This window comes from Colius striatus, chromosome 1 (genome assembly GCF_028858725.1).
Source record: "Colius striatus isolate bColStr4 chromosome 1, bColStr4.1.hap1, whole genome shotgun sequence".
Lineage (NCBI taxonomy): Eukaryota > Metazoa > Chordata > Aves > Coliiformes > Coliidae > Colius > Colius striatus.
Genome location: NC_084759.1, coordinates 205,192,105 through 205,211,625, shown reverse-complemented (window position 1 = coordinate 205,211,625; position 19,521 = coordinate 205,192,105). Strand labels below are relative to the sequence as shown.

At 42.6% G+C, this 19,521-nt stretch overlaps 1 protein-coding gene across 1 annotated transcript in view; it reads left to right on the top strand.

Moving 5' to 3' along the window:
• The first annotated feature begins 2,925 nt into the window (after positions 1–2,925).
• Positions 2,926–19,521, top strand: part of CHCHD3 (coiled-coil-helix-coiled-coil-helix domain containing 3) — a 189,125-nt gene continuing 172,529 nt past the window's right edge. Inside the window, exons 1-2 of the mRNA XM_061989580.1 lie at positions 2,926–3,060; positions 4,850–4,931. Of these exons, the coding sequence (XP_061845564.1) occupies positions 2,980–3,060; positions 4,850–4,931 (163 nt within the window). The 5' untranslated portion in view covers positions 2,926–2,979. The remainder of the gene's footprint in view (positions 3,061–4,849; positions 4,932–19,521) is intronic.

The window sequence follows — 19,521 nt, the reverse complement described above, 5'->3', positions numbered from 1 at the left end:
CTGCAGGGGGATTGGACTGGATGATCTCTAAAGGTCCCTTCCAACCCCCACCATTCTGTGATTCCATGATTTTCTCAAGAACCCTCCCAACAGAAGACGACTATATTGGAAAAGCTGCTTCTGATTTGAGGATGGGCTTTTCCACAACAATTACATCACTAGCTGAATAAATACAATTTGATCTTCCAAAACATTCCTGGTGCAGGAGGAAAGAAAATTCAATACCCTCAGTTTATTGGTGCTCATACCATACTGAGATAGATAGATGCACAGTCCATTTATTGCCTTAAAAACATACAGTTACCAGGGTGTCGAATTCATAATGTGCCCCCTCATAGAAACTGTTTTAACATCTATAAAAACAGGCATAAACATCACGTCACATACCTCAAGAGAATGGCTCATATGTCCTTGATATATTTTCAAGCAATTTTTATTTGGTAGTAAAGTGGCTGTCAGCCAATGCTTCAGCAATATCTTAAGCCCCAAGGAAGACAGATACGGCTGAAATGTTGGCTGATAGACACTTTACTACCAAATAAAAATTGCTTGAAAATATATCAAGGACATGTGAGCAGTTCTGTTGATGCAACCAACATGATGTTTGCATCGATTCAGAGAAATGAAATGCGTCAGTTGACACAGGCTGCAATAATCTGTTGGGATCATTGTATAAACACTGCTGGACAAATTTCTTCCAAGGGAAGTGGAAGGCTTCGGTGCCACTGCGGCACAAATGGGCTGTAATTCCTTGAGCCAAGCAGGTGAAGGGTTTGGGAGAGGAGAAAAGAAAAGATAGGCCTTCCATAATATCATGGTTATTGTTATTTGTATGTTGCCATTGTCACAATGTGATGACGGGCAGGGGACTGGAGCATCTTTCTTAGGAGGAAAGGCTACAGGATCTGGGGCTGTTCAGCCTGGAGAAGACGAGACTGAGGGGAGGATCTCATTAATACACATATTTTAAAGGTGTTTGTCAAGAGGATGGAGTGGCATTTTTTTCTATTGTCTCAAGTGACAGGACAAGGGGTAATGGACACAAACTGGAACACAAAAAGTTCCACTTTTTTGCCATAAGGAAAAAATTGTTTACTGTAAGGGTGATGAGGGCCTGGCACAGGCTGCCCAAGGAGTTTATGAAAGCTTTCATAACGTGCCTGGATGTGTTTCTGTGTGATCTGATCTAGGTGGACCTGCTTGAGAGGTTGGACTAGATGATTGAAGTCACTTCCAACCCCTACCATTCTATGAGGCTATGGTTCTATGAAGTCCCAGTAGAAGAAAAGTGAAGAAGCCAGAAGGTTTAAGAAACAAAACAATGTACATTCATACAGCCCAACTACATAAAGATGCTTCTTGTCTCATACTTACATGACAGTAATTTGAAGATGTGTGTGAAACCAGTGGCATGCAGAATGCAGTACTTTTTATAACATCATACATTGAAGAATACTCTTTCTTTCCTTTCAGACATCTCCCCAGCATGCACTTTTACCATCAAGGCAGGCAATGGCATCTGCAGGGGGGATTTTACTTGCAGAACAGCCAGAATCAGATGTGGTTTATACTGTAAGCTGAAAAGAAAATGTATTATGTGTTATTAATGGTATTCATCTCTTGGAAAGAAAATTACATACCCACAGGGGCTACACTAATGGTAACTTTATGCTGTTATGATATGGAAAATGAGATGAAGCATCAGCTCAAGCCCAGAGCTGCAGCAGATCACAGAATCTTAAGGGTTGGAAGGGACATTGAAAGTCATCCAGTCCAACTGCACTACCAGAGCAGGACCACCTAGAGTAGGTCACACAGGAACTCTCACCTCGAATACTGTGTCCAGTGTTGGGCCCCTCTCTACAAGAAGCACATGGAGCTGCTGGAGAGGATCGAGAGGTGGGTACCAAGCCAGGAAAGGATTTGGAGCACATCCCAGATGAAGAAGGGCTGAGGGATCTGGGGCTGTTGAGCCTGGAGAAAAGAAGGCTCAGGGGAGACCTCCTCGAGGTGGGGGTGGGTCTGTTCTCCCCAGTAACAGCAATAGAACAAGAGGAAACGACCTCGAGTTGCAGCAGGGGAGGTTGAGGCTGGATGTGAGGAGGAATCTCTTTGGTGCCAGGGCTGTCAGGCATTGGAAGGGGCTGCCCAGGGAGGTGCTGGAGTCACCGTCCCTGGAGGGGTTTCAGAGCTGGGTGGGTGTTGCACTGAGGGCAATGGGCTGGTGGGTGATAGGGCTGGGACACAGGCTGGGCTCCATCAGCTTCAAGGTCTCCTCCAGCTGAAATGATTCTATGATTCTAACTCATCCAGCTGGGTTTGGGATGTCTCCAGAGAAGGAGACTCCACAGCCCATCTGGGCAGCCCCTTCCAGTGCTCCCTCACCTCAACAGGGAAGCAGTTTCTCCTTGTGTTTCTTTGGAACCTCTTCTGTTGATAAGATGCCCCAGATGCTTGGGGCTTTCATTCGCTGAGGGAGGGCTGGAGCACTCCTCCCTCTAAGCCCAGTGAGACAAGCAGTGGGAGGGGAGAGGATCGCGAGAGTCCTGTCAGGAACAGGCTGTGTTCCAGGAGAGCCCCAACGGGCCCGTGAGGGTCGTTCCTTTCCTCTGCTGAGTTCAACCCCGCGGGCTGGACGAGAACTATACTACCCAGCGGGCATTGCGCGGGGGCACAACCCCGCCCAGCTGCCTCCTGGCGCTAAGCATCCTGGGACTCGTGGTCCGCGCACCACTGAAGTTGGACGCTAAAAAGTTATCGCATCCTTTCCGGGTGCCTCGCCGCTCTTCAGCGGGGGTGCGCGGTTTCCATGGCTACGTACGCCGTAGCCAATAGGAAGCAGGGTTCTATGCGCGGGGGGCGGGCCGAGGGGAGCGGCGGACCAATGAAAGGTGGCGTTGTTGCGGGGCGTGCTGGCAGCGGGGACCGCGAGTCTCCTTGGGGCCGTCCCTGGCAGCGGCCTGGTGGTGCCGGGCGAAGATGGGCGGCGGGAGCAGTACCCGGCGTGTCACCTTCGAGGCGGATGAGAATGAGAACATCACGGTGGTGAAGGGCGTGCGGGTGAGAGCGCGACTCCCCCGGGGCTCCCCTAAGCCTGGGCTCCACACCAGGGCGCACGGGGACTGGGTCGCCCCGGGCTCAGCCTGTCCCGGTCTCTCTCGTTTCCTGCCTCAGCGATGTTGGGTTCTGTCTCTGCAGCTCCGTTCCCTCACACGCGGCCGTTGCGTTTCCATCCCCTCTCCCCGCAGTGACCTCCAAGGCCTTTCCCGCCCCGTGTCCGCTTTTTCATTTGGGTCTGGTAGGGATCCGCCAGAGCCGCGGGGTTCCGGGGCGCTCTGGAGGTGTCTGTGCTGACCAGAAGCACGCGGTGAATGGGAAGCTATCATCGAGGAGCCTTGCTCCAATCTCGGTTACCTAAGGCGGCTGGCAGAAGAGTTGTAGGGCACATGTGTAACTATCAGAGCTTGTCTTTCGCTGACCTCTACTTGTGAGAGCTCCTCCCTTTCCCATATTCCTCTTTCACGGGGTATATCCGACTTCCTCTAGAAGCGTTCCTGTACTTTCCCTATTTATGGCATGCTCTTGCCTATAATAAACCAGATGATACAGTGACCCAAGGCGCTGTGAGAATTTTTGCTACTTAGAAATCTTTCAGTGGAAGACTTTGTGTAGTGCCTATGAGAAATGATACGAAATTGGTTTGGGGTAGTTTTGTTACTGCTCATAGGGAGGAATGATGCTGAATGAACCATCCTGTTTCAGAATATTAGTATTTTTCAGTTCTGGTCATTTAAGGCAAATAGGTTACAGTGATGTAAGTGTTCACAATAATCTGCTCTGCCAAGGAATTTCTCTGAGGTGTCCTGGGTCTTGAAACACAGAGAATAAAAACTGAATATCATGGGTACTAGAAAAGTGTAATTTCATTAAGTAAATAATATTTTTCAATGGAGCATCCAAAAGTGGGATGCACACAGCAGTTTACTTGTATGAAACTGTGTGAAGTTAAATTGAGAATGTTGAGGATGGGGTGAGGAGATCTTACACTGAGGAAATCTTACACTCGCAGATGAGATGACATATTTTGGCAAAGTCCTTGCAACACAGGTTTCTGCTGGTGAGAGCTGTCCTGCTGTAGGTTTACTGAAGAATCTACTAGTTAAAACTAGATTTAATGAGTAGCCAAAGCAGAGCTTTGATAGAATTTATATTAAAGAAGCTAATAAAGCAGTTATAAGTTGGAAAACAAACTTCTTTACCTTCTGTTATTTTCTTCCATGGGCTACAATAGATCTGGAAATGAACATCACTCTGTTTGATTCAACAGAATTTGTGACAATATTTTTGTGTGCATGTGTCAGTGTTAGAATGAACTTAGTGGCTGACAACACTTGCTGTGACCTCTTGTGTTGCACAGGTATTTTAAGGGCTTCATCAGGATGAAATTCCTCATGGGTTAAGTGCTCTACACCTGCACAGTGACATATTTGGCTGTCATCCAAACAGCTGAGAGAGGCAAAAAGGCTATTTACAAGCAAAGTGTATCAAAGGATTTTGTTTCCTTTACCATTCCCCATGTCCTGTGTGTTGTCATGTCAGTTTCTTGTGTTCTCTGAGAGCCAGTTTGTTGGGATTGTTTGCACTCAGAGATATCTGTGGAGTGAATGCACAAGGGAAACAGAAAGTTTCATTTGCCTTGTGGGTAGAATTTTAGCAGCTGCCATATCCTATTTTGGGGCTATAGTCTGTTTTTAAGTTTTACTTCCTTTAGAAGTAACGAAAGAAAGGGCTAAGGGGGATAAAGGAGGAGATGCAGGCTGACTCTGGGTTGTGGGGTTGTATTTTTCAGCTGTCTGACAGTGTCATTGATCGTATGAAGGAACCTTCTTCACCCAGTGGAAGACCCCAGCACCGATCAGCATCTGGTGCAGGTATGCCCATGTTCTTCTGTATTATCAATGTGAGGAAGAAAGTCAAATGTGCCTTTCAGAGCATTGTAATGAATTCATTGCCATGTTGTACAGATGCTTTTCTGACATGAACTGTTTTTTTTACTCATCTCCTTTAAAGAAAGAGGTAGCTTGGAAGCTTTTACAGGAGCTAAGTTAGTCTGTTTTGACTCAGAAAGTGTAAACCATACTGTTTATTAGACTTGCTTTTCTGCACTATTGGTAAAGACTCTTTTCTTCTGGTTTTGTTTGTTTTCTTTTAAAAAAAATCCCAAATATCTGTTCCAAATATGTTATATATAATACACAAGAGTTCTGAAGTGACAAATCTTACATACTTCATCAACACTGAATTTCAATGTAGTAAGCCTCTGTTGAAATATACTTGAGCAAACATTCAAAGAATAATAATAATAATATAGTCACATGTAGTTTATACAGAAGGATGCCCCAAAATGATCACAGATTCACAGTGTGGTTGGGGTTGGAAGGGACCTTCAGAGATCATCCAGTCCAACCCCCCTGCAGAAGCAGGTCCCACCTAGATCAGGTCACACAAGAATGTGTCCAGGTGGGCTTGGAAGACCTTCCAAGAAGGAGCCTCCACACCCTCCCAGGGCAACCTGGGCCAGGACTCCCTCACCGAAACAGTGAAATAATTTTTCTTTATGTTTAAATGGAACTTTTTGTGTTCCAGCTTCATCCCATCACCCCTTGTCCTGTTTCTAGATACCATAGGAAAAAAGTTCTGCCCCAACCTCGTGACACCTACCATTGAGATATTTGTAACTGTTAATGAGATCCCCCTTCAGTCTCCTCCAGACTAAACAGCCCCAGGTCCCACAGCCTTTCCTCAGCAGGAAGATGCTCCAGTCCCCTGAGCATCTTGCTGGCTCTGCACTGGCCTCTCTCCAGCAGTTCCCTGTCCCTCTTGAGCTGGGGAGCCCAGAACTGGGTGATGACTTTCTTTACTTTTGATATCTCATTTTTTGAGACCTGTTGAAATGCATCAAACAATCTTCATTCCAGGCAGCCTGTACTTGATATAGCTACTGAAGGAGTGAAAATGTATGGCAGAGATTGGAGCGCAGCATTTGTTTGTTGACTATGTGAAACCCATAAGATTCAACTAAGGCTTTTTATCTGTACTCCTGAAATGTTAATGATATCAGAATTCCTGAAGGGCTTTTTGTCTGGATACTTCAATAATCCTACCAAAATTCTGATTAAAACTAAATCCTGTGGCAATGGGCCTTGCAACAAGACTTGAAAGAGCAGATGTAGCATCCTTCGTCTGAAGCCTGGAAAGTTAGTTTCATGTGAAAGCCATCTCATTAATGTTTCCAAACCCATCAAGGGTGGTGTGAGGAGGCTGGAGCCAGGCTGTGCTCAGGGATGGCCAATGATAGGACAAGGGGCAACGGGGACAAGCTGCAACAGAAGAGGTTCCAAAGAAACAGAAGGAAAAACTTGTTCCTTATTGAGGTGAGGGAGCACTGGAAGGGGCTGCCCAGATGGGCTTTGGAGTCTCTTTGGAGTCATTCAAACCCAACTGGAGGAGTTCCTGTGTGACCTGCTCTAGGTGGTGCTGCTCTGGCAGGGAGGTTGCACTGGATGAGCTTTTGAGGTCCCTTCTAAGCCTTAACATTCTGTGATTCTTCTAGTAGAAAGTAAGTAATTTTTGAAGAACAATTCTTCTGGCTTTGTACATTCTGCTTAAGAACGAGATAAATTGTTCTCTAGGAATACTGGGGTGAATAAGTCAGATGCAAGTACATAGCCATGTCAAAAGTTCTGGCTGCCAAATCCTTGGCAAGATCACAGAATAACAGAATGGTAGGAGTTGGAAGGGACCTTTAAAGATTATCTAGTGCAACCTTCCTGCTAAAGCAGGTCCACCTAGATCAGGTCACGCAGGGGCTTGTCTCTGGAGAATGGGGCTTGGAGCAATTGGCAGATGTCCCTGCCCATGGCAGGGGTTTTGGAGCTATGTGAGCTTTAAGATCCCCTCCAAGCCAAACCATTCTCTGATCAATGCCCCACAGAATGCTTTACTGGGGCTTCCAAGAGATGGTGTGTCAGAGGTTTCTTTTTCCCCTATAGCAAGAGGAAGACTGTGACAAGGTGAAGGCAAAGAAAATATCAGTGCTAAAACTGACTTAAACTATTACTTGGGTTGCAAAACATAGTTTGCCCAACAAAACTGCCTAGAATTTAAAGCTTAAATAATATTTGAATGGAGTAGGGCTGTAGCTTCCTTTTAAAAGTTTTTAAGCCTTCTAATTCTGTACATGCATTATACTGTCCTGAAGAAATTATTCTAGATAGGGGATTTCTATGAAATAACACTTGCACATCCTGCCTGCTTTCACAGTGGTGCTTGTTGCTTTTTCATCCTTAAATCCTGAGATACGGAAATAGTCTTGTGAATAAACAGCTGTGATTTATGGGATGTAGTGACTAGAGATGAGGGCTGTAATACCCCAGTAATTCTTTGCTGCTTCACAGTATGTACACATCTCAATCCTTTATTTTGTTTCTCTTTGTGTGTCAGAAATAATGCTTTTTTTTCCCCTCTTTTAATTTTTATTCATTGAAAGGCTTTAATGAATCTCTTGACCATTCTCAAGCTTAAACCTTCTGTGTAATTTTTTTCTCTAAGAACTAGTGATTTGGATGAAGTGCTTGTATTTTCCCTGGGAAAATATAATTGATGTTATACCTCAGTTGCTAAAATAATTTGTATTTCAGAGGATTAAATTATACTTAAGTACATGTTACCATACCATCCATTCCTCTTTCTTTGAATGTTTTTGACTAAGAATTGCAACCTTTCGAATTCCTTTGATGCTGTAAGAACAGTGAACCTCTTTGTTTGTTTTGTAGCTACATCTAACTTGTCAGAGTATGAGTTTGTCTGGTAAAGGTGTCATTACAGGAAGGGCGCTTGCTTCAAAGCTACTGCTCTGATCACTTAATATTGAACCACTCTGTTGTTGACTGAGGGGCCTAGATCCCAAATCTGATCATCTTCCTCCTGTGATACAGCAGGTGCTTGGTTTCTTGGTGAAGCTTCTTGCACCATTGATAAGAACACTCTTCCAGACACTTTTTTTTCCCTCCTTTTCATGAATCTAGTGATAGTGACTTCAGAATGTATCACACTTTTGAAGAGAGTTTTCCAAGGATGGTGGTGTTTGGAGGCTGGCTCTGGCTTTTGGATTACCAGTCTGGCAGCATTTCAACTTGATAGTTTGTTAGGCTTCATTTTTATCTTTATGATTTCCAGACAAATAACGCTTTTCTACAGAAGTAAAAAAGCTGTCTAGAGGGTGAAACATTAGAGCTATTAAAACCAATACTTTCCTTAAGTCAAGTCTGTGATAGCTTTTGGTGAAGGAATAATGGATTAGATTACATGAAAGGATGTGTATCTTTTGCTTGCCAATACATGATGAGTTTATTGACTTCAGTTTGGGGTTGGAAAATGAAATTACATACACTTACAATGAAATCTGACATCTAAATACTACATCTTAAAGCATCCTTGCTTGGTTGGATCACTTTTTGACTTCTGAGTAATATTAAATGCACTGAAATATTTAACAAGTGTAAAATCTTTATAGTATGTCTGTAATTCCTAAAGTAATATTGATGAAAAGTAATTTGGTCAGACAGCAAGTACTATTTTTTTTTCCCTGAGTGTGTGTTATACCTAAAGCTCATAACAGACAAAGGGAATGGTTTAATTCATTTTAGCTTAGTGGGTATCTGAAAAGCTAGAAGTCCATTGTGGGGAAAAAAAAAAAGAACAAATGCTTAAATTACCAAGAGTCTGTGTGTCTCAGCCATTTTTCTCTTTGCAGAAACAGATTTCAGAGACTATTTGTAATTTACACACACCCCTCCCTTAGTATTTGTTATTGTTACTATGCTGTTTACTTGAAGACAAAGTCAAGGACCCATGTCATACAGTACTATAGAATTATAGAATCATCACAGAATCAATTGGGTTGAAAAAAGACCTTTAGGCTCACCAAGTCCAACTGTTCCCCCAGCTGTTCCATGGCCACCACCAACCTATGTCCCCACAGCTACACAGCTTTGGAATCCCTCCAGGGATGGGGCCTCTACCACAGCGCTGGGTAGCCTGTTCTGGGGCTGGACAACCCTTGTGAGGAACACATTGTTCATTATCTCCAACATAAACCTCCCTTGACACTCACTGAAGGAGGTTGTGGCCAGGTGGGCCTTGTTTTCTGCTCCCAACCTACAAGTGACAGGACAAGAGGAAATGATCTGAAGTTATGCCAGGGGAGGTTTAGTTGTGCTGTGGTGGAGTCCCCATGCCTGGAGGGATTCCAAAGCTGTGTAACTGTAGGGCTGAGGGCCATGGGTTAGTGGTGGCTGTGACAGTGGTGCTGGGGGAATGGTTGGACTCTGGTCTGAAAGGTCTTTTCCAACCTAAATGATTCTGTGACCACTGGGACTGAATATACAGCCCAAGAGAATGTGGCTGAGAACTTGCACATCAGAAACATTGCCCTTCTTTGTCTGGCTTCTATAAAGATTTGGATTTTGTGTATTTGGAGAATTACAGCATGTACTGATGGCACTAGGAATTGTGTGTAGTCAGATGCTGCATGAAAAGAAGTAAAAATGGAATACCTCCTGCCAGATGCTGTGGGAGGCTCTACATTATTGCTAGTAACTTTGAATTGTTTTGTATTTTCACTTTTTAAGAGTATGTGGAAATTCAGAGTTTGACTAAATTTATGCTAGTTAAGCAAAAATCCTCTCTAAATCAGCTTTGTTCTTTCTGTGCCCTTTAATGTATTAATTGTTTTCATCTCTCTTTGTTGCAACAACAGTTTTTTCTCTGCATAAACTGAAAGATGATGTGAACTGACATTGCCATGATTTTATTTTGTAGAAGTCCTCTTACTTTTAGAAAACGAAGAAAACCAGAGTTTTAGCAGTGCCTGGGTTGATTTCCTGCTGTTTATTTTGCTGTGAGACACCTGTAAATCTCAGACAGTTTATTTCAGCCACTGAAGTGGATTTGCAACCTTTCTTCCTTCATAACCAAACAAGAGCTTGGTCTCTCCATTTGGTAGTGTTTATTTGTCCTCCTTTATATACAGCTGTGGGTACTCTTTTAAGGAGGAGACTTTAAACTTCCCTGGTACTGAAAAACTCTGAAAGAAATGAAGTAGAAATCCTCAGTCAACAAACTGAGCTGATCAGCGGACTACTGGTAGCCTGGAGCACCAGGATTTGCACTGGATAGATATTGGTTTGGCTTTAAATAGTGTACTTGAGGATTTAGTTTCTTTCTCCTCTGACCTCTGGGAGTAGGGAGAGGAAGTTTTTTCAAAGGTATGCAGAGATATTTGTGAGAAGTAGTGATGATTTGTGATAGGCTTGTGGTCTGAAAATCTTGGAAGCCTTTAACATAAGTAACTGTCATGGCAAGAATGCATCCCAAAGAATGTTTGGTGGCAGTTCTGTTGAGTAAAGTTCATCCTACTGCTCTTGATGAAGGATGTAGATACATGGTGTAATACACTGACTTGTAGAAGAAAGGCAGCTTCATCAGAAGTTTCTGAAATCCAGGCAATAGCCTGCTCAGGGTGTATATACATTTTGATACTTGATATAGGTTTGAACAAGCTGTCTTGGGCTTTCTTGCCTATATGATGCTGCAGTGCTCACTCCTGCTCTCATGTGGCTTTCTGTGTTGTCACTTAGTTGTCACTGAGTTTCTTGAAGCTAACTTGTGTATTGATATTCTTTGGGTTAAAAGTTCACTCTTGATGGAAGCCTTTTATTATCAAAAGGTGAAATGTCTTGTAAGTCACCAGACTGCTAAAGATGCCAAAGTTTTAATGCTGTCACTGTAACATCAACTCTTTAGTTGTACCTGACGTTCATGTCACTGGATTGCAGGAGTATAGGGAAGATAGAATGATACATGGGAAATGAAGCAAATACTGCATAAATTAAAGTCCTCGCTGTCTGTGTGACATGCAAGGTTTTCTCTAAGCCTTTTCAAGTGGCTGGATATGTCCCTATAAAAAGGTACTGAAATTAGAAGGAAAGACTATCACATAATGCAACTTACATATGGTGTTTGTTTTTCTTTAGCTCATAGTAATTGAGACTTCAATTGGAAGGGCTTAGTTCACTCTGTGTCCTTAAGAGTACAGCATTAACCCCATCAAAAACATGGTGTGTAATTGATGTAGGGTTGGATAGACATGGGGAGAGTATTAGAGTAGGCAAAAAAGCCTTAATTCAGTTTTCTAAAAAACTTGGACAGTTGGATATGGAAAGGGTGTAAGAAGCATCCAGAATATTAGAAATGCTTAGAATTTTTTTAAAGATGTGAATGAAAAAGCCTGGATATGCCTGGGGTACTTTCAGATTATTTTCCCAATATTCTTCCAGTTCAAAAGTAGTGTTTTGATTCTTGCTGAAGTACTGTCTTGATGTCATAGAGTCGTAGAATTGGTTGGAAAAGATCATCGAGTTCAATGACTTGCCTCACACTGCCAAGCCCATCACTAAACCATGTCCCTCAGTGCCTCTTTTAAATATCTTCAGGGCTGGGGACTCCCCCACCTCTCTGGGCAGCCTGGGACAGGGGCTGACAACCCTCTCAGGGAAAAAGCTCTGCCTCAGCTCCAATCTCAGTCTCCCCTGGTGTAATTGAGGCTGTTTCCTCTTGTCCTGTCATTCACTATTTTGAAGAAGAGACTAACTGCCTCCCCTTTGATACAACCTCCCTTCAGGGAGTTGCAGAGAGTGCTCCTGTCTCCTCTCAGCTTCCTCTTCTCCAGAGTGAACACACCTATTCCTTCAGCTGCTCCTCACAGCATTTGTGCTCCAGCCCCTTCCCCAGCTCTGGTGTCTGTCCCTGGCCACGCTGCAGCCCCTCAGTGTCCCTCTGGCAGTGAGTGAGGGGCCCAACAGTGAACACAGCACTGGACTGTGCCTTTGGGCTGTCTACTTGAATTATCTTTCAAGATTTGCAAGGGTTCTGCAAATAGAGGAATTGGGGGCTTTTGTGAGAACTTGTGGGACTGAGTTGTGCTCAGAATTATTCTCCATGAAGGTCAGGGAGAAAGCCAAGATATCCCATGCATACTGTTGAATACTAGGGATACATTTGATGGGATTCTTTAGGGTTCTTATTTACAATTGATAGAGAATTTTTGATATGCCATATAAAAGTTAAGGAAAGTTGAGTTGCATCCTACTCTTATGCATCAGTAACTAGGTCTCATACCAAGGTTGCTTCATTGTGATAACAGTCAGCTTCTTTCATAGTTTCTTTTCTTTTACAAATGATTTTCTGTGTATGTGGCTTTTTTCCAGATAGGCAGAATTTCTCTTTCAGTGGGCATTCATTTAGAAGTGTCATTTTTGTTTCTCTGTTCTTAGAAACAGGTAATTTTTATGTACCACACACTGTGCTTTTTGGTCTCTAGTGTCTCTGTTGAAATTAAATTTCATGCTCTTCTGCTTAAGGCTGCATGGGCTCTATTAGGGTTTACTTGCTGCAGATGTTTGCTCTTAAAAATCTTTCAGAGCAGTTGTGCAGTGCACATATAAAGCAATTTTGTTGTAGCAAGTATAACAAGCATATCCAAAGTATTTGCTCAGAAATGGCTTGTGAGTTAAAAGTTAGAACCACCTGCTTTCTGATGTGAAAGCACAAGTTTCGGGCATGCTCAAACATAATCTTCCAGTAGTTAGCAGAAAATCACATAGAAAAAAACACTGTTGGTGGCTGGTATGTGATTCTTATATTAATTTCTAGTGCTGCAGTAAGCTTAATTAAGCAAGCCAGGGAAACTGTCTCTAAAATCAGAGGGGGCAGGAAAAAAGGTAACCGGGGCTAAAGAGATTGTGTGCACAGTTCATGGAGCTGTTTGCAAAACAGCATGCAGTAATGAGTTTTAGGACTAAATGGCTATGCATTTATGCATGGAATGGGTGCCATTGCCTTTTACTATCTCAGACTACTGAATTCTTTGTAGTTAAATCCTGGCAAAGTTTTGGACATTTGAACATAAACAGTCTGAGCCTGGCCTTAGGCTGAACTTCTGGAAAATGCAGCCAGAGTTTATCAAGTGTTTATGAGGCAGCCTTGTGGAGAGATTAAAACACAACCACACAGTCCCCTATTTTTTTAAAAAACCCTTTTTTTGATGGGTTTTATGTTAGGATTAAATAAAATCTATTTGGCAACAAGAATTTTCTTTTTCTTCCTTTCAGTTTACATTATCCATTAGAAATGGGATCATGACCAGAGAAGATGACTCTTGGGGACTCATTTTTTTTTTAGTTTTTGTTAGAAAACTCATGTACAAGTTGTGGCAGAAATCAGAGTTCACACCTGCTCAAGTTCTTGGTTCACATTGTCAGTTCAATGTGCTCAAGATTGCCAGTAGTAGGCATTGAACTATATAATATTTCCTATGAAGTTTCAACCTTTGACTGTTCTAGTCCATGCTGTGTCTGGGCACCAGAACAAACCCCAGCTATTTCTCTTTTGTCCTTCAGAGACCTTCATGGGATTATAGGTCAAAAAGACCAGATAGCTGGCTAAGATAAAAGACTATATAATTTAAAGGATTGTTGGAATAGAAGTCATTTGGAGCAGTTTGAATGATTTTGCTATCTTAAAGGAGATCACAAATATCGATAACATCAATTAAAAAACCCCAAAGACTAAATTAGAACTGTTTGCTTTCACCACCTCTAGTCCTGATAGCACTGTGCAAAGAAATTGTCATTCTGCTATTGTGGCACCCTCTGGTTTTACAGTAAAACATAATTTGGATGACTATCTCTTCTGACTACATCTGTCAATAAAATAAAGTGAAGGACTGCTATATGGAAGAATGTATGACAGTATTCCTTAACCAAGCCTCCAACGAACCAGTAAGAAATGATTGTGCAGGACAAGGAGATCTCCAAGTTATAAAACAAGGTGGTTTGAAAAGTAAATGCTATTTTTGCTTTCCATCACAATTTATTTACCGGTTAGTGAATCTTCAGTGTAGTATTAAAGGATCCTTTCAACGTGGGATTTATCGCATTTCAGATGAAAAGAAAAGCTTTGTTTTATTCTCTCATCTACAAGCTGCAGCGAAGTGTTACTAAAACTCTTCATCGCTTGTCAGATCAGGCAGGTTAAGTATATTGTGTAGTGCTGCTTCTTGAAAGCTTTGTACTAGCTGTTTTTTAACAGGAGCTAAACACTTACAGACTTCTTTTCTTTTCCCTCAGGGGAACAGGATGAAATTTCAGCTACTGCTACAGATTTCTTCACTAGAACTGGTTTGCATGACTATTGCACTCCTTGCTTTTCAATTATCTCATGTTGAGATACATTACTAAAGTTTTGAGGAGCACCAGAGTAGAATTTTCAGTTTTCTGCCTGTTATCTGAAGCCTTAAAAAAATAGGGGAAGGACATTCTTTCTTCCCTCTGGATGCAAGGTCTGTTGTGTACTTGTGACAATGCTTCACAAAGCCAGTTTATCTGATTCTCATTTTTAGCTTCATTAACTGTGTTTGATTTCATCTGATGTTAATGATCTGAAAAATAAGCAACTAATCTAAGCTAGTCATGTAGGCTAGGAGTGAGATCATAGAATCATAGGATGGTAGGGGTTGAAAGGGACCTTCAGAGATCATCCAGTCCAACTCCCTGCAGAAACAATTTCACCTAGATCAGTCACACAGGAACGTGTCCAGGTGGGTTTGGAAACTTCCTGAGAAGGAGCCTCCACACCCTCCCTGGGCAGCCTGGGCCAGGGCTCTCTCACTGAAACACTCAAACAGTTTGTCCTTATGTTCAAATGGCACTTTTTGTATTCCAGCTTCATCCCATCACCCCTTGTCCTGTTGCTGGATACCATAGAAAAAAGTGCTGCCCCAACCTCCTGACACCCACCATTGAGATATTTGTAACTATTGATGAGCTCCCCCCTCAGTCTCCTCCAGACTAAACAGCCCCAGTCCCCAGTTCATCCCATCCTGCAAAAGACTTCTATTGCTCCATTGTATCTGGAGCTTTATATGGAAGGAGTTGAGATGGGTGGTTCATCCAAGATGCTTGACTACTTTTCTGTGCTTCTTTGGGTGAGATGGAGGCAGCTTATTGTAGGAGAAAGCTAACATCAGGGATGGAGTCCTAAGTGGCCTTTCTCAACGCAGGGAGATGGCACTGAGTATTAAGGCCAGTAGCATCCTGGCTTCTATCAGCACTGTTGTGGCAGCTGGCCCAGGGCAGTGCCTGTACACTGTGCTGGGCCTTGGAGAGACTGCAGCTCCAGGGCTGTGTTCAGTGCTGGGCCCCTCACTCACTGCCAGAGGGACACTGAGGGGCTGCAGCGTGGCCAGAGCCGGGCACAGAGCTGGGGAAGGGGCTGGAGCACAAGTGCTGTGAGGAGGGGCTGAGGGAACGGGGGTGTTGAGCCTGGAGCAGAGGAGGCTGAGAGGAGCCAGGAGCACTCTCTGACAGGAGGCTGCAGTGAGCTGAGGGTTGGGCTCTGCTCCCGAGTAATGAATGACTGGACAAGAGGAAAGGGGCTCAAGTTGCCCCAGGGGTGGTTGGGGTTGGAGCTGAGGCAGAACTTTTTCCCTGGGAGGTTTCTCAAGCCTTTACACAAGCTGCCCAGTGCTGTGGTGGAGTCCCCATCCCTGGAGGGTTCCAAAGCTGTTTAGATGTAGTGCCTGAGGATGTGGTTTAGTGGTGGGCTTGGCAGTGGACCTTAAAAATATTCTCCAGCTAAAACGATGTTATGATTATGAAATTTAAGGAGAAAAAGTATTATCATCAGAAAGTATTAGAAAGAATTAATGAAGGCAGTGATTAGAGGAAGCTGAATTGAACACTATCAGAAATCTAAGGAAACTCTTATTTTTGGAGAAGCAGCAGTGGGTACCACATCACTTTGACAGTGGAATTTGAACTGAGGGCCAGTCTCCTGTTTTTGTGACTGATGAAGAGATTGTTACACACACTGACTCCTTTTCTTTCATCTGCTGTTATTTGCAGGAAAGAGATGGGAATGTTTTAACAATGACTTTAACAATATGAAATAAATAAGTGTAAGCATTTTTACTGACATGACTTTTTCTCCTTGGGATTTTCTGATCTGACCTCTTGTCTGCCACAACAGCCTTTTATTATTGATGCCATTGATATTACATGAAATAAATGCTCTGTCACTTTTACTACAGCTTGACTTTCAGATTATTCTCTAAAATAGATGTGCTACTGTATGAGATGTAGGAACCTGGAATGTCATCCTCAGCAAAGCCCTTAGAAAGGGAATGCAGGAGAATCTTTAAGTCACGTGGACTCTCATATACAGGACCTTGTTACAAGTGCTGTTTAAATGCTTTTCCTTGTATCCTTCTCCAGCCAGCAGTGATGAGACTGAATGTGCTGTAGTTTGCATATGAACTGAATAAACAAATTCTGGAATTACTGTTTTCTCTGCACTGGTAGGAAACATCCATGTATCAGCCTGTTGTTATACCTTCAATGAATGAACGGGAGATTAGATTTCAGCGCACCACAACAGCTGTTAAAGATGTACTTATTTATCACTGCTGCCTTCTTTGTACTTAATTTTAGGTGCAGTGATTTGCTTTCAGGCTCTGCAGAGCTTCAGTGCTCCTGTCATTGATAAATAAAATTATGACTTGCTGTGGAGCTGGTCACACATTTGTGCTGAATGTTCAGCTTTTACTGGAAAACTTTTACTTGCTTTACAACATGGTGTTGTTAGACTGCTTTAAATCTACAGTGCTGAAGTTGGACATCTTGATTTATGTTTCCATGCAGCTCCAGCCACTGAGAAGTCTGGTTAATGGGATCAGGATGTGTATTGATGAGTGTTATCTTTGAATGAAACACTTTTTTCCCTTTTATTAACCTTTACCTGTAAAGACACATTTTCACTGTGTGTTTTCTTTTCACATTATCATTGCATTATGGTCTCATAAGTTGTTTTTTTCAGTCTTCCCTCTTTCCCAGAATAACTTTAACTTTCAAAGTTATTAACCATTTTAATCCAAACTAGTCAGAGGCAGATTTCTCAAGGGTAATAAATTTCTTTGTGTGTTGTCTGAAAATTTGCAAGTGAATTGTGACAGTGGTACTATTGTAGTGTTTCTTGGTATGGTTATTGGCCAGCATAATGTATCTTAGATTATCTTAGTACTGTTGAACTGATTTGCAAAGTGAAAATAACTACTGTTGTGTTCAGCAATGAATACTGTAACTTGGTTTGTGTGAACATCAAGGCATTTGTTGCGTCCCTAGAATTTGTCTCAGAAGGATGTGATCAGGATCAATGGTAGAAGTGTTTTGTAACTTCTGTATTCATCTTTCCAACTTCCTTCTTAATGGTTTTCTTCACCAGTTTCTTCCTTTCAAGAAGACTGGAAATGATTGACACTTGCTGTGTGTTACTGGTAAAAACAGAAGATGATTTGATCATAGAATCAGAGAATGGTAGGGGTTGAAAAAGACCTTTAGACATGTAGTCCACCCCCCCTACCAAAGCAGGTTCACCTAGATCAAGTCACACAGGCACATGTCCAGGTAGGTTTTGAAGACCTCCAAAGGAGACTCCACACAATCCCTGTTTGATGATAGAGTTGGGCTTAGAGAAACTATTGGTATGTGGAGACTTGTATCAAGAGATTCTGCAGCTGTACCTGGTCTACATGGAATAACTTACATTGGGAAGGCCCTTAATCTTGATTCCAATTGTAGAAAGGGAGAGGCAGGGGAATCTTTTAGAGTTACAAGACTGTGTAGAAGCCTAAACATCCATGAGCCTGGGGGATTTGGGAGAGCTTGGGTCAATATGATGGCAGGGGGAGATGTTTTGGGACAATGGATGTGAATAGGCCAGACTAGTTTTTTGGAGGCTGGGAGATGGGCAAATTATACCTGACTATAGGACAAGCAGGCAAAACCCTCCTATAGTTTATTGTGTCCCTTATCAGTCACTACAAACATGGTGATGGTCTGTCACTCTGGGCCAGCCATAGAATTTACCTTCTTTATTCAAATCACAGAATCTTAAGGGTTAGAAGGGACCTTGAAAGATCATTGGATGCAACCCCCCTGCCAGAGTAGGACCACCTAGAGTAGGTCACACAGGAACTCATCCAGCTGGGTTTGGAATGTCCCCAGAGGAGACTCCCCAACCCATCTGGGCAACCCCTTCCAGTGCTCCCTCACCATGATAACATGAGAGAAGGCAGGATTATTGTGGATATGAGGAAGGGAGCCTAAATCTACAAGAAGCCAGGTTATCATTCATTTAGCAACTCACAGGAAGGAAAAATACTATTGGTTTTTAGTTCCACATAGCAGAGAAAGAATTACTGTTGGCATTTGGAGCTGTGAGTATGCAACTCCCTTTGGAAATAGTGTAAGCAGTAGTGAAAGGGCTGAATGTGAGAAGGCTGGTGAAGCACCATTGTCATGAAGCTGTATCCTCCAGCAAATAACAGTCTGGTTTTGCTGTTGTTTATTTGCATTGCCCTCTTTCTCCTGATTGATTGTTCAGATTGGTTTGCTAGGAGAGGACAAGCTCTGTCACAGGCTATCATTTAAAGTTACTCATGTAAATGGAACACAGAATTTTAGTTTAGATGTGAAAAACTTGTGACTAGAAACTTAGATTTTGCAAATATTTACTTTTAATTAAGAAAAAAAAAGAGGGGGGGAGACAGTTGTTCCTTTTCAGTGTGTGCTATCAATTGCACTGTGTGTGTGGAATGCACAGTGTCAGACACTAACATTATTCCTCATCTCATTACCTATTCATATGCAAGCAAATTCATCCCTTTCAGTCAGTCATTAGAAGTCCCCTTACCTTCTTTGGGTAGCAAGGCCTGTTCCTTATGCTTTGAACCACATTTTATGTGAAAGCAGGCCCCCTTGTCCCACAAAGAGTTGGACATTTGACAAGCAAATTCGATGCCTAGAATCAGCTACTCTGAGCCTGTGTTCCCACCAAGCCTAAGGTATGTGAAAATATCCTCAACAGCAGGCTTTCTGGCTCACTGATGAGCAGTTTTGTGAATCTTCCTATTCCCATCCAAAGCAACTGCAATCCAGAGCTGTAGTTGGGCAAAATTGACTTTTCAGTGCCACTGATAGTGTGCAATCACAGCTGGAGAATCCTCGTTAAAGATGATGGTGGTAGATGAACTGAACATCAAAATTTGCTATTTATGCAGCCTTGAACAGTATGGAGAGCCCCATTTGGGAGTGCTGGCCTGTGCAATAGCAGTTAGTAATTCTTTGCAATTAGTGGTGGCTTCTAAATGTAAAACTCAAGAGGTGTTTTCATTTATAAACCCTTTTACCTAGCTATTATGTGTAGGAATACATGATTATTGCTCTGTCCTTTATAGTAGAAGATGTTCATTGAAATACATGTGTTGAAAGAATTTAGAAGTGATTTTGTCCAAGAAAATAAAAGGGATACCAGTAAATTTCCCAATGCTGTCAAGATAAAATA